The sequence below is a fragment of the Pan troglodytes genome, chromosome 21, assembly GCF_028858775.2.
Source record: "Pan troglodytes isolate AG18354 chromosome 21, NHGRI_mPanTro3-v2.0_pri, whole genome shotgun sequence".
NCBI classification, from domain to species: Eukaryota; Metazoa; Chordata; class Mammalia; order Primates; family Hominidae; genus Pan; species Pan troglodytes.
The window spans coordinates 10,462,645-10,477,353 of NC_072419.2; the positions used below are offsets into that span (position 1 = coordinate 10,462,645).

General features: G+C 54.0%; 1 protein-coding gene across 10 annotated transcripts in view; it reads left to right on the forward strand.

The window, feature by feature from the left end:
* The window catches only part of MAVS (mitochondrial antiviral signaling protein), a 49,691-nt gene that overhangs the window by 29,788 nt on the left and 5,194 nt on the right, over nt 1-14,709 (forward strand). For 4 of the 10 annotated variants that reach the window (XM_054674372.2, XM_054674371.2, XM_054674370.2 and 1 more), the window contains 5 exons: nt 2,117-2,291; nt 5,804-5,976; nt 6,754-6,913; nt 8,765-9,297; nt 10,192-11,826. In XM_054674372.2, the coding sequence (XP_054530347.1) occupies nt 2,117-2,291; nt 5,804-5,976; nt 6,754-6,913; nt 8,765-9,297; nt 10,192-10,656 (1,506 nt within the window). In that variant the 3' untranslated portion in view covers nt 10,657-11,826. Of the gene's footprint in view, nt 1-2,116; nt 2,292-5,803; nt 5,977-6,753; nt 6,914-8,764; nt 9,298-10,191; nt 11,827-14,709 lie in introns of those variants that run through there. The other 6 variants (XM_063803275.1, XM_054674373.2, XR_010154317.1 and 3 more) reach the window with 5 other exon arrangements.

Below are 14,709 nucleotides of genomic sequence, written 5' to 3' on the forward strand. Positions count from 1 at the left end.
CCTGGCACTCACTAGCTGGTGAAACGGGCACAACCCCTCCCCGTTGTAGCTGCTGTTCTCAGATTGGACCCTGTGCTCCAGAGGGTACCTGTTGGCTCTTTTGGGGCCTCCTGTCCTCAGATTTCTCAGGAGCCCCATTGTTGTCTCCGGTGTCCTCCCACACAGATCGCATTAGTATGCAGGTCTGTTTGGAGTTTGCTCCTCCCTCTTGTATTTTGGGGTTTATAGGGATATCTTGTTTTATAGTAAATATTTTCTGTGGGTTTTCTTTATTTTCTTAAAAAATTTTTTTTGAGACGGAGTCTTGCTGTGTTGCCCAGGCTGCAGTGCAATGGCATGATCTCAGCTCACTGCAACCTCTGCCTCCTGGGTTCAAGTGATTCTCGCGCCTCAGCCTCCTGAGTAGCTGGGGTTACAGGCGCATGCCACCACACCTGGCTGATTTTGTATTTGTAGTAGAGATGGAGTTTCACCATGTTGGCCAGGCTGGTCTTTATTTTTATTTTTGAGACAGAGTCTTGCTCTGTCACTCAGGCTGGAGTGCAGTGGCACGATTTTTTTTTTTTTGAGACGGAGTCTCGCTCTGTCGCCCAGGCTGGAGTGCAGTGGCGTGATCTTGGCTCACTGCAAGCTCTGCCTCCTGGGTTCACACCATTCTCCTGCCTCAGCCTCTTGAGTAGATGGGACTACAGGCGCCTGCCACCATGCCCGGCTAATTTTTTGTATTTTTAATAGAGACGGGGTTTCACTGTGTTAGCCAGGATGGTCTCGATCTCCTGACCTCATGATCCGCCCGCCTCGGCCTCCCAAACTGCTGGGATTACAGGCATGAGCCACTGCGCCCAGCATTTTTTTTTTTTTTTTGAGATGGAGTCTCGCTGTGTCTTCCAGGCTGGAGTGCAGTGGTGCCATCTTGGGTCAACCTCTGCCTCCTGGGTTCAAGCAATTCTCCTGCTTCAGCCTCCTGAGTAGCTGGGATTACAGGTATATGCTACCACACCCGGCTAATTTTTGTGTTTTTAGTAGAGATGGACTTTCACCATGTTGGTCAGGCTGGTCTTGAACTCCTGACCTCATGATCCTCGGCCTTCCAAAGTGCTGGGATTACAGGTGTGAGCTACTGCACCTGGCTATTTTCCTTTTTCTAAAAATCTAGCTCCTGCAGGGTTCTGTGGGTTTTTGTTTCTGCTGTCTGGTTGCTTGTTTTTATGTGAGAATTCAGGTAGACATAAAAACTCTAGGGCTGGGCACGGTGGCTCACAACTGTAATCCCAGCGCTTTGGGAGGCCAAGGCAGGTGGATCACCTGAGGTCAGGAGTTCGAGACCAGCCTGGCCAACATGGTGAAACCATGTCTCTACTAAAAATACAAAAAAATTAGCCGGGCGTGGTGGTGGGCTCCTGTAATCCCAGCTACTTGGGAGGCTGAGGCAGGAGAATCGCTTGAACTCAGGAGGCAGAGGTTGCAGTAAGCTGATATCACGGCACTGCACTCCAGCCTGGGCGACGGAGTGGGACTCCGTCTGAAAAAAAAAAAAGAAACAAAAAAACTCTGCAGCCACTGTCATCTGCCCACAATCTCCCCAGCATTCTCAGCTTCCTTGTTTCTTATTGTCGGCCCCCTCTCTTTCCTTCTTTTGCCCCTTTCATCATACTTTTGCTATCTACCTTTTCCTTCTCTCCTAATCCAAACCTTTCTTTTTGCCCTGGGGGCCATATTAATCCAAGGCTTTTGTATCAGATTAACTGGGTTTGGATTCCTGCCCCACTGTTTTAGGATCTTTGCTATAGTACTTTGCTTCTGCTGAGCCTCAGTTTCCTCATTAGTAAAGTGGAGATAATAATGGCATTAAATAAAGATGATACATGCAAAGCCCTTAATGGAGAGCCCAGGACATAGTTAATTGCCAGTTTCCGGCAGCTGCCTTTATTGATGTGGCTAATTGCTCTTCCTCACTCCATACCTGGCCCTGTCCTGGGCTCCGATCCAGTTTCACGTGGCCGCCTTGCTCTTGTGGCTTTCTTGGCACCCCTCCCTTCTGCTGTGGCTTCATTCTGGGTGGGGAAGTGGCAGGGGCCACCTGGCTTGAGCAGGACAGTGGCATTGTGTCTTCCAGGATCGACTGCGGGCCACCTGCACACTCTCAGGGAACCGGGACACCCTCTGGCATCTCTTCAATACCCTTCAGCGGCGGCCTGGCTGGGTGGAGTACTTCATTGCGGCACTGAGGGGCTGTGAGCTAGTTGATCTCGCGGACGAAGTGGCCTCTGTCTACCAGAGCTACCAGCCTCGTGAGCATCCTGCCCTTGCCCTCCTCCTGGACCCCCAGCCTGCTCCCTGGCCTCTGCTCTCCCTTTCCCTCTCCCTGTACTTCCTGCCTTTCTCTGTCATCCTCTTTCTTGTCACTGTGAAGCAATGAATAAACCTGGGTGTAGATCCAGGCTGAGCCACTTACCAGCTGTGTCCCTTTGGCCAAGTCCCTTAATTTCCCTGAGCCTCAGGCCTCTCTTCTGTAAAATGAAGCTCATGGCAGCATCTGCCGCGGGGAGCTGCAGTGGGTGATACCGCAGGACGATGCGTGTTGAGTATTGAGCTGGGCTGGGCACTTCCTGTATGCCCAGCACATGGAGTCTCCCCTAACTTTCACGGCTGTAGCGTTCGCCTCCCACCCTTCCTCATTTCTTCTCCCCCACCTACTCATTCACCCTCCCTCTCTCCTCCTTCTCTTCCCCTCCCCTGGTTTACCCTGAGAGCCTTCGACGCCCTCTATCAGCTGCCCAGTTATTCTTTAAGTCCCTCTCAGTGTCCCTGCCACTCTGAGTGCTCGGAGGCGATTTGGTGAGATTGAGTTTGATCCTGAGTGAGATCAAGACATGGGAAGAGGCTGGGCGCGGTGTTTCACACCTGTAATCCCAGCACTTTGGGAGGCCGAGGCAGGCAGATCATGAGGTCAGGAGATGGAGACCATCCTGGCTAAAACAGTGAAACCCCGTCTCTACTAAAAATACAAAAAATTAGCCGGGCATGTTGTCCCAGCTACTCAGGAGGCCGAGGCAGGAGAATCACTTGAACCAGGGAGGCAGAGGTTGCAGTGAGCTGAGATCACGCCACTGCACTCCAGCCTGGGCGACAGAGTGGGATTCCATCTCAAAAAAAAAAAAAAAGACATGGGAAAAAAAATCAAGCCAGCCCTATTTATATTTCAAACTAGAGGTAACCCCCGAGACCCTGGTCACATTTATAGCTGTGGGACATCCATGTTTTTCTTTTCTTTCTCTCTCTCTCTTTTTTTTTTCCTTTTAGAGACAGAGTCTTGCTGTGCCACCCAGGCTGCAGTGCAGTGGTGCAGTCATAGCTCACTGCAGCCTTGACCTCCTGGGCTCAAGTGATCCTTCTACCTCAGCCTCCAGAGTAGCTGGGACTACAGGCATGGACAACTATACCTGGCTAATTTTTAAATTTTTTGTAGAGATGATGTCTCACTATGTTGCCCAGGCTGGTCTCAAACTCCTGGGCTGAAGCGATCGGCCTCCCAGAGTGCTGGGATCATAGGTGTGAGCCACCGCGTCTGGCTCTCATGCTTGCTTTTCTTTCCTTTTTCCCTTCCTTGCTTTTCCTCCTTCCCTCCCTCCCTTCCTCTCTTCCTTCCTTTTTTTCCTTCCTTCTTTTTAAATATGTCTCTTCATGTGTGGAGATTAATAGTGATCCCTGGCTGGGCACGGTGGCTCACGCCTGTAATCCCAGCACTTTGGGAGGCCGAGGCGGGCGGATCACAAGGTCAGGAGTTCGAGACCAGCCTGGCCAATATGGTGAAACCCTGTCTGTACCAAAAATACAAAAAAATTAGCTGGGCGTGGTGGTGCAAGCCTGTAATCCTAGGCAGGAGAATTGCTTGAACCGGGGAGGTGGAGGTTGCAGTGAGCCGAGATTGCGCCACTGCACTCCAGCCTGGATGACAGAGTGAGACTCCGTCTCAAAAAAAAAAAAACCCAAAAAATAGTGATCCCCTGAATACAATGGCTGTGGTAGGGCCTGATGAGGGGTGGAGACAAAGGGGAGGGGCTCAGGTGGCAGCATCAGGGCAGGGGTCAGTGAGCAATGATAGTCATGTGGAGGAGAAAGCCACTGGGTCCTAGGATGCCTGGGGACAGAGAAGGGTGACTGCTGACACGGTGTGGGTGACTAGAGACCCACGAGGCCCCCCCATACTCCCCTTCCTCCCTTGCTACCTTGACCTCCATCTGCTCTCACCCTCCCACTCCTGCCCCCTTGCCAAGTGATGCTTGTCACTCCTTTTTTTTTTTGAAATGGAGTTTCGCTCTGTCGCCCAGGCTGGAGTGCAGTGGTGCGATCTCGGCTCACTGCAAGCTCCGCCTCCCGGGTTCATGCCATTCTCCTGCCTCAGCCTCCCGAGTAGCTGGGACTACAGGCGCCTGCCACCATGCCTGGCTAACTTTTTGTATTTTTTAGTAGAGATAGGGTTTCACCGTGTTAGCCAGGATGGTCTCGATCTCCTGACCTCGTGATCCACCCGCCTTGGCCTCCCAAAGTGCTGGGATTACAGGCGTGAGCCATCAAGCCCAGCCCTGCTTGTCACTCTTGAGGAGTGGGCCCACATCAGAACAGCTTTTGGACCTATGGGTGGGGCGGGGGGTGTACCCAAGAGCACCCAAGCCTCTTTAATCATGAGGAGAACCCCCAATTCCTTTTTTTTTGAGATGGAGTCTTGCTCAGTCGCCCAGGCTGGAGTGCAGTGGCATGACTTCGGCTCACCACAACCTCTGCCTCCTGGGTTCAAGTGGTTCTCCTTCCTCAGCCTACCTATAGTCCCTGATTCCTTCTATTTTTTTTTTTTTTTTTTGAGATGGAGTCTCGCTCTTGTTGCCCAGGCTGGAGTGCAATGGTGCAATCTCAGGTCACGGCAACCTTCACTTCCCAGGTTCAAGCAATTCTCCTGCCTCAGCCTCTCGAGTAGCTGGGATTACAGGCATGCACCTCCATGCCTGGCTAATTTTGTTATTTTTAGTAGAGACAGGGTTTCTCCATGTTGGTCAGGCTGGTCTCGAACTCACGACCTCAGGTGATCCACCCACTTCGGCCTCCCAAAGTGCTGGGATTACAGGCGTGAGCCACTGCGTCTGGCTTCTTTTTCTTTTTTTCCCCCGAGATGGAGTCTTGCTCTGTTGCCCAGGCTGGAGTGCAGTGGCGCGATCTCAGCTCACTGCAACCTCCGTCTCCCAGGTTCAAGCAATTCTTCTGCCTCAGCCTCCTGAGTAGCTGGGATTACAGGTGCTTGCCAGCACGCCTGGCTAATTTTTGTATTTTTAGTAGAGACGGGGTTTCACTATGTTGGCCAGGCTGGTCTTGAACTCCTGACCTCCTAATCCACCTGCCTTGGCCTCCCCAGATCCTGGGATTACAGGCATGAGCCACCGTGCCCAGCCCCTGATTCCTTCTTTTTTTTTCTTTTTTTTTTTTTTTTTAGATGGAGTCTCGCTCTGTCGCCCAGGCTGGAGTGCAGTGGCGCGATCTTGGCTTACTGCAAGCTCCGCCTCCCGGGTTCACGCCATTCTCCTGCCTCAGCCTCCTGAGTAGCTGGGACTACAGGCGCCCGCCACCACGCCCGGCTAATAATAATGTTGTATTTTTAGTAGAGATGGGGTTTCACCGTGTTAGCCAGGATGGTCTCGATCTGACCTCGTGATCTGCCTGCCTTGGCCTCTCAAAGTGCTGAGATTACAGGTATGAGCCACTGTGCCCAGCCCTGATTCCTTCTTGATATCACTACATCTTTGTCCTCCAGGGACCTCGGACTGTCCCCCAGACCCACTGGAGCCACCGTCACTTCCTGCTGAGAGGCCAGGGCCCCCCACACCTGCTGCGGCCCACAGCATCCCCTACAACAGCTGCAGAGAGAAGGAGCCAAGTTACCCCATGCCTGTCCAGGAGACCCAGGTGCCAGAGTCCCCAGGAGAGGTCTGTCCTCATAGTCTACCTTGAGCCACCATTTTTGTGTTCCTATCTGCCCACTTCTGCCCATTGAGCCTTCCAGAAACCCTCTCCCATCCCCTATAAATCACGCCTAATCTCTGCTCAGAACCCTAGGGCTTCCTCAGTGGGGATCTGCCCCAGACCAGCTTCCAGGCTGCTGACCAGGTCTTCACCCTGTGGCAGCCCTAATCCTCTGTCAGCAACCAGCTGGGAGACCACAGTTTTTTGTGTGTGTGTGTGTGTGTGTGTGTGTGTGTGTGTGTGTGTGTGTGTGTGTGACAGTGTCTCATTCTGTCACCCAGGCTGGAGTGCAGTGGAGTGATCTTGGCTCACTGCAACCTCTGCCTCCTGGGTTCAGGTCATTCTCCTGCCTCAGCCTCCTGAGTAGCTGGGATTACAGGCACCCACCACCACGCCCAGCTAATTTTTGTATTTTCAGTAGAGATGGGGTTTTGCCATGTCAGCCAGGCTGGTCTCGAACTCCTGACCTCAGGTGATCTGCCCACCTTTGCCTCCCAAAGTGCTGGGATTACAGGCGTGAGCCACCGCACCTGGCAATGCTGTGTGTTTTCTGTGAGGTAGACGTAAGGACACCTGTGGACAGAGGGTCTGGGAATTACCAGAACCCAGGCAAGGGCTCCCCTGGCTCCTGTGCTCCATGGTGTGGGCTGAGGCCTATAGGAGATGCCCCAAGAGCACAAGCTGCCCTTTGTGAGCTCTTGGGAGAGGCAACTGCCTTATTCATATTTTCCCTCATTGCAGAGTTCAGAGCAAGCCCTGCAGACGCTCAGCCCCAGAGCCATCCCAAGGAATCCAGATGGTGGCCCCCTGGAGTCCTCCTCTGACCTGGCAGCCCTCAGCCCTCTGACCTCCAGCGGGCATCAGGAGCAGGACACAGAACTGGGCAGTACCCACACAGCAGGTATGCATGGAATCTGGAATTATAGGGTCCTTCTGATCTCTCAAGTGAGGGTAAGAATTAGAGTTGCCCCATCTGGCTTCCTTGAACAGGAGACAAGGTGGGAATAAAGGGAGTTCAACCCAGGAAGCAAACCAGTTCCTTAGTGGGTGTATCAGTTAGCATTTGCTGTGTAACAAATAGTCCACTCCAGTTTTCCAAAATTTTTTTTTTAGTAGCTTAAAATACAGCCATTTATTTAGCATATGATCCTGTGGGTCAGGCATTTGGGCTACCTACATGGGCATTTCTTCTGGTCTTGGCTGAATTTCCTCTCAAGTACTCACCGGTATATACGTAAGTTCTGCCTCTGGCTGTTTGCTGAGCACCTTGGTTCTCTTCTATGTAGTCTCTCATCCTCCAGCACACAAACCCATCATGGCAGCTGGGCAGAGTTCTCAGAGAGAGAGAGAGGGCTCAAAACTGGCACAGTGTCCCCTGTGCTCCATTCTGTGGGCAAAAGCAAGTTATAAGGCCAGCCTAGATTCAAGGAGTAGGGAAATAGACTCCCTCCCTAGATGGGAGGACTGACAGGCACAGTGCAGAGGGGCTGGGTGGAGATGAGCGAGATAAGTAGGGCCATTTTTGCACTCTGCCAAAGGGACTGTAGGGAACAGCCAGGGCCTGTAGGGCAGTGGGAGAGGGACAGTGAAGGGCTGCATCAGCTGTTGGCAGGGGAACCTTTAGGCACTGTCTTACCGCAGAGATCTCCAGTTCCCAGTGAATCATGAAAACTTCTCAGTCCCCAGAGGAAGTAAGGTCTTCATCATCCAGTGGCCTGGACTCAACTCCAGGTGTCAGTGCTCCCCCTCAGAAATATATAGTTGTCCATCTGGACCTCTCAGGCCAGCATGTCTCTTTCCTACTTCCCAAACTATTCCACATGACGCTGGTGCCCAGTCAGCCCTCAGTGCCCTGGGACAGCCACAAGACACATGAGCAGTTAGAGGCTGGGAGACGTCATCTTAGTACTTTTGTCATCCCCAAACTGCTCCAAGCACCTGTCTGCTTTGCAGTGTCACCTGGCCACGGGATGCCTTTCAGGAGTTGCTGTAGACCACAGAGGCAGAGGGCGCTTAGGTTTCAGTACGTTTGTAGACACAGGTCCCATGAGACTCTGTGGTATTAGATTGTGGTGGGGGAGCTGTACATCAGAATCACCCTGACTTTTGCCAGCTGTGGGGCTTGGCATGTGCATTCCGAGTTCCATGGAGAGTCCTGCTGCAACTGCCTTTACAGACCATCACCACCTGCTATCCCCTGCTTCCCCGACCCAGGTCAGGCAGCCTCCCAGGGGTGGCTTTGTCCTTGTCCCCTCTCTTCCCAAGCCTCCGGGATGGCCAGGCCTCTCGGCTGGTGTGAGCTGTTCTGCATGAGCCATCCTGCCACCCCTCGCCCTGATCCATGGCTGCTCCCACTCATGGTGGTAGGAGAGGGACAGCAGTGGGGGAAGTGTCCAGGATTGCATGAGGCTAAGGTCAAAGTAGAAAAGGTAGACACAGGAGAGGGGAGGTTTCCCAGGTGGGAGAGGAAAAAGCGGAGAGAATAATTAATAATGATCTTCAAGCTCCTAGGTACCATTTCACTGTGTGCCAGGACAGACCTGGGGCTAAAGGTCAAGGACTGAGGGCAGCTGTTGGGCTTTCAGGCCAGGAAGCAGTGACCAAAGGGACTGTGGCATCTCCTCCAAGGGCAGGAGATTTGGAGGCCTAGACACAGTAGGGACCATGAGATCTGGGCCAGAGGGACCCTTCTCCAGGCCTCAAGGTAATGGTCTTTGGGTCTGTGTTTCCACTTGTGTTTTTCCACCGGCAGGTGCGACCTCCAGCCTCACACCATCCCGTGGGCCTGTGTCTCCATCTGTCTCCTTCCAGCCCCTGGCCCGTTCCACCCCCAGGGCAAGCCGCTTGCCTGGACCCACAGTGTCAGTTGTATCTACTGGTACCTCCTTCTCCTCCTCATCCCCTGGCTTGGCCTCTGCAGGGGCTGCAGAGGGTAAACAGGGTGCAGAGAGTGACCAGGCCGAGCCTATCATCTGCTCCAGTGGGGCAGAGGCACCTGCCAACTCTCTGCCCTCCAAAGTGCCTACCACCTTGATGCCTGTGAACACAGTGGCCCTGAAAGTGCCTGCCAACCCAGCATCTGTCAGCACAGTGCCCTCCAAGTTGCCAACTAGCTCAAAGCCCCCTGGTGCAGTGCCTTCTAATGTGCTCACCAATCCAGCACCATCCAAATTGCCCATCAACTCAACCCGTGCTGGCATGGTGCCATCCAAAGTGCCTACTAGCATGGTGCTCACCAAGGTGTCTGCCAGCACAGTCCCCACTGACGGGAGCAGCAGAAATGAGGTGAGTCCTCGCCCTTCCTGGCAGGGATCCTGGCCCCTTCCCCCGGGAGAGCTTGCCCACCTGGCCCTGGCCTTGGCCCCTTCCCAGTCTGCATTCTGTGTCCAGCCTGTGCTGCTCTGTGGCCTCTCCTTGAGGGCATACAGACAGTTGAGAACCAGCCTCATGCAGGCCCCACACCATGTTCTCCAGGAGGAACAGTCATTGAGCTTCTAAGTCTGGACACCTCAGGAGGGTCAGCCACAGGGGGCACCCACTGGTCAGGTGTATAAGTTCATTTAGGGCTCGTAGTTCCTAGTGAAGCCGAGCGGTGCCGTTTTGCACATAAGGAAGCAGTGACGGGGACAGCACAGTGGCCCATCTGCCTCTTGCCTTGCTCTTCACCAGGATGCCTGGTGTGTCCCTCCATGGCCAGGCTTTACAGAACGCAGTCCCACCTGGAGCAGCCACTCAGACCCAGCAGCCCCCCATTGTTGCCTGCTCCAAGCCTCACATCTAACCCTAGCTGCGGCTGTCTGCCGGGAATAGCCAAGTCCATAGGGCCCTTTGGGCACATGGCCAGGCCTCTGACCCTGTGGCTGCTCTCTAGTTCTCAGGCCCAGGCAGGATGTCAGTGCAGGATGGAGCCCCGCCCTACCAAGGGCTTCCAGGTGGGCATGAGCTCACAGGCAGGCCGGGGAGTAGGGAAAGGCTGCCCTGGAGGAGGCCACCATTGGTGCAGATCCTTGGTCCCCTCTACCCCCACTGCTCCAAGAAAAGGTGGCCTAGGGGCATTATAGATTGGGAATTGAGGGGTTGGAGTGTTAGTTCATGCCCTGGCCTGGGAATGGGACCACCCTACCAGGTTCGTCTCCCTGCCAACCCCAGTCCCTTCCAGTGCTCTCCTTTCTTTCCCAGGAGACCCCAGCAGCTCCAACACCCGTCGGCGCCACTGGAGGCAGCTCAGCCTGGCTAGACAGCAGCTCTGAGAATAGGGGCCTTGGGTCGGAGCTGAGTAAGCCTGGCGTGCTGGCATCCCAGGTAGACAGCCCGTTCTCGGGCTGCTTCGAGGATCTTGCCATCAGTGCCAGCACCTCCTTGGGCATGGGGCCCTGCCATGGCCCAGAGGAGAATGAGTACAAGTCCGAGGGCACCTTTGGGATCCACGTGGCTGAGAACCCCAGCATCCAGCTCCTGGAGGGCAACCCTGGGCCACCTGCGGACCCGGATGGTGGCCCCAGGCCACAAACCGACCGGAAGTTCCAGGAGAGGGAGGTGCCATGCCACAGGCCCTCACCTGGGGCTCTGTGGCTCCAGGTGGCTGTGACAGGGGTGCTGGTAGTCACACTCCTGGTGGTGCTGTACCGGCGGCGTCTGCACTAGTGAAGCCCTGGGCCCTTCCCACCACCCATCTGTTCCGTTCCTGCAGTACACCTGGCCCCTCTCCGAAGCCCCTTGTCCCTTTCTTGGGGATGGTGGAGGCTGGGTCAGAGGGGAGTTAAGGGACTGCAGGCCTGGCAGCAGGACATGCCTTGGCTGAACCAAGTCCTGAGAGCAGCATCTCTGTCCCCACTGTGCCTTGTGTGGGTCCCCGTCCTTGGCTTTCTGGGTCCTGGGCTGCCCCCAGTGCTCCAGACCTTCCCCACTGGCAATCCAGGTTATCCTCCAGAGGAGCTTCCTCCTCCAGGCCTCAGCCCTGTTGGCCCAGGTGGAGCAGGAGGGACCACTGCAGCACGCGGTGCTTGGGAATGCTTCTCCTGTTGCATTGGTCCCTGAAGGCCTCAGGGCAGGTGTGTGGTGTGTGGGCGACTCCACAAGACCTGCCTCCCATCCTGGCAGCCCAGCCTGAGACCGTTGCATTGAGGCAGGCAGGAGCGGCAGGGTGGCTGCTCTCCAGGAGCCCAACTGCCTTGAGTTCCTGCCCCACTGGGCCCCCTCCCCTGCTGGGCAATCCTGGGAAAGTCTGGAGGTTCCTGTGGACCTCAGGGAAGCCAGGGGCAGCTGTCAGGCCTGAGGAAGACCTCTGGAGCTCCTCTCCAGCCTCCTCTTTCCCTCCCCTCTGGTCTCCATTCTCTTCAGCTCCCTACATGGGCTGGGGAGGAGACACCTGGTGGGCAGAGCTCAGGCAGAGGTTTGGATTTCAGCTCCCTCACTTCCAGGGCTGTGTGGCTTTGGCAGATGTCAGACTTCTGGTCTTGCTTCTCCACGTGGACAGTGAGTATCTGGCTCATTCTTCACTGGGTTCTTCTGAGATTGAACCTACAGGTGTTTGCCAAGTGCCTGGCCCAGAGCAAGTGGCCACTGCTTCTCCCATCTCTCTCCTGCCCAACCTGGTAGAGCTGAGGGCATGAGAGGCAGAGTGCACAGCGGCCAAGGGTGCAGCTCTGCAGCACAGGCAGCCTAGGCCTGCGTCCCAACCTGCCTCTCACCAGCTCTGTGACCTTGGGCAAGGGATTTATCTGTCTGTCCCTTAGTTTTCTCACCTGTAAAAGGAGGATAAGTATATATATATATTTCCCAGTGTTGTGAAGATTAAAGGAGTTTATCGATGTAGGTCTTAGGATGAGTCCTGGCATTTACCAAGGGTTGGATATATGTTATTATCACTATTAAGCGTTGAGGGTCCAGGCGTGGTGGGCAACAGGGACCCCATCTCTACAAAAAAGTTTAAAAAATTAGCCAGGCGTGGTGGTGCACCTGTCGTCTTAGCTACTTGGGAGGCTGAGGTGGGAGGATCACTTGAGCCCAGAAGCTTGAAGCTGCAGTGAGCTAGGATCGTGCCACTGCACTCCAACCTGGGTGAGAGAGCGAGACCCTGTCTCAAGAAAAAGAAAAATGCAGAGAAACAGGAGTCTTGGCTACTCCTTTAGAGGCAGACTCAGACCCTCCTGCCTCACAGCTTTATCTTTGTATTTGCCCCTTACTTTATCTTGTGCCTTGAGAAATTGCTGGGGAGAGAGGTGTGTCCACTGGGCAGCTGTACAGGATGGAGGCTGTAGGGCGTTTCCACTCCCAGCAGCCAGGTTCCCCCACCCCAAGCTCACCCACTGTTGGGGAGATTATTTACAATAACACCAGAAACACATTGGGGTGGATTAGGGGTATCCTTATGGGTTCTTTTCAGGGAGCCATTGCTGGACAAGGCACAGGAGCCACCTCCATTTCTGAGCTCTGCAAGGGACAAGAACTAGAGCCATCAGGGATTGGGCTCACTGTGGCCCCACCCCAAGCCGTCAGCCTCCAGGGATCTACACCCTGCCTTGGCTGCTACAGCTTTTTCACTCCACTGCCCTAGGGGAGTTCAGCAACCTAATGATCTCTATCTCTGAACATCTCTTCATCCCATGCTCCAAGTCCAGCAACCTGCACCCTGGAACCAGGAGTGGACCCTACCCGAGCTGTCTGTATCAATCCCCATCCCTCACCACCAATCTTAAAAAGCCCTCTGTCCCCCTACCCTAAACCCCAGTTAGGTACCCATGCTGGGCAGGTCAGTTAACAATTTATGCACAGGTACTAGTTTTATTGTATTACCGTCCCAGGGTAGCTTTGAAAAAAGTATCTCAAAAAGGCAACATGGGCCGAGCGCAGTGGCTCACGCCTGTAATCCCAGCACTTTGGGAGGCCAAGGTGGGCAGATCGCCTGAGGTCTGGAGTTCAAGACCAGCCTGGCCAACAGGGTGAAACCCCGTCTCTATAAAAATAAGAAAATTAGCCAGGTGTAGTGGCAGACGTCTGTAATCCCAGCTATTCAGGAGGCTGAGGCACGAGAATTCCATGAACCCAGGATGCGGAGGTTGCAGTGAGCCGAGATTGTGCCACTGCGCTCCAGCCTGGGCGACAGAGTGGTACTCTGTTTCAAAAAGAAAAAAAAAAAAAAAAAAGGCAGTATGTAGCCCCAAAGACTGTTGCCCAAGTGGTAGAATTTTAGCACACTACAAGCCTAGGTAAAACATACAAAAAGTAACTGGGCATGGTGGCACCCATCTATAGTCCCAGCTACATGGGAGGCTGAGGTGGGAAGATCACTTGAGCCCGACAGAGTGATACTCTGTCTCAAAAAAAAAAAAAAATAATAATTTTAGCACAGTAACCAGCCATGATGGGAGATACCCTGGGTGAGGTATGTAGAAAGGGTTGAGGGACCTTCCCAGTCCCCTAGCCCCGCCTCCCATCCTCCCATCTTTTTCTTTTTTCTTTTTCTTAGAGAATCACCCAGCCTGGAGCAAAGTGGTACAATCATAACTCACTGTCTCCTTAAACTCCCGGGCTTAAGCGATCCTCCTGCCTCAGCCTTCTGAGTAACTAGGACTTCAGGTACCTGTCACCATGCCTAGCTAATTAAATTTTTTTTCTTTTTTTTTTTTGAGATGGAGTCTTGCTCTGTCACCCAGGCTGGAGTGCAGTGGCGCGATCTCAGCTCACTGCGACCTCCACCTCCTGGGTTCAGGCCATTCTCCCGCCTCAGCCTCCAGAGTAGCTGGGACTACAGGTGCCTGCCACCACGCCTGGCTAATTTTTTTGCACTTTTAGTAGAGACGGGTTTCACTGTGTTAGCCAGGATGGTCTCGATCTCCTGACCTTGTGATCCGCCTGCCTCGGCCTCCCAAAGTGCTGGGATTACAGGCGTGAGCCACCGCGCCCAGCCAAATTAAATTTTTTATAGAGATGAGGTCATGCTGTTATGTTGCCCAGGTTGGCCTCATGAGATCTTGCCTTAGCCTCCCAAAGTGCTGGGATTACAGATGTGAGACACTGCACCCAACCCCCACCACTTTTTTTTTCCTTTTTCTTTTTTTGAGACAGTCTTACTCCGTTGCCCAGGATGGAGTGTAGTGGCATGATCTCAGCTCACTGCAACCTCCGCCTCCCGGGTTCAAGCAATTCTCCTGCCTCAGCCTCCCAAGTAGCTGGGATTACAGAGGCCTGCCACCACATCCGACTAATTTCCGTATTTTTAGTAGAGACGGGGTTTCTCCATGTTGGCCAGGCTGTTCTTGAACTCCTGACCTCAAGTGCTCCACCTGCTTTGGCTTCCCAAAGTGCTGGGATACAGGAGTGAGCCACTGCGCCTGGCTGACCCCAGCACTTTTCAAATGATGCCACCCAAAGCCGTGACTTGGCCTACTTTGAACAGCAAACTTGTTGCTGCTGTTGTCAACCTGAAGGCCTCTCAAATGCCAGCTTCAAGCAGGGTGTGAATTGGCCAGTGTCAGATCTCAGGAGTCCTGTGTTGAGAGTGTGGCTTTCAGCTGCGGGGAGCTGCACTTGGTGGGGAAAGCCAGGCAGGTCACCCTCACAGCCAGATAATGTGGAGGTCAGAACCCAAGGAAGGGAGTGAGACCTCCACTCCCAGTGGGGGACCTGGCCAGCCATCCTTGGGGGCCTGAGAAAGCGTACTTCACCTTGGGGTGAAGGCTGGGTGGGGCCAGAGGG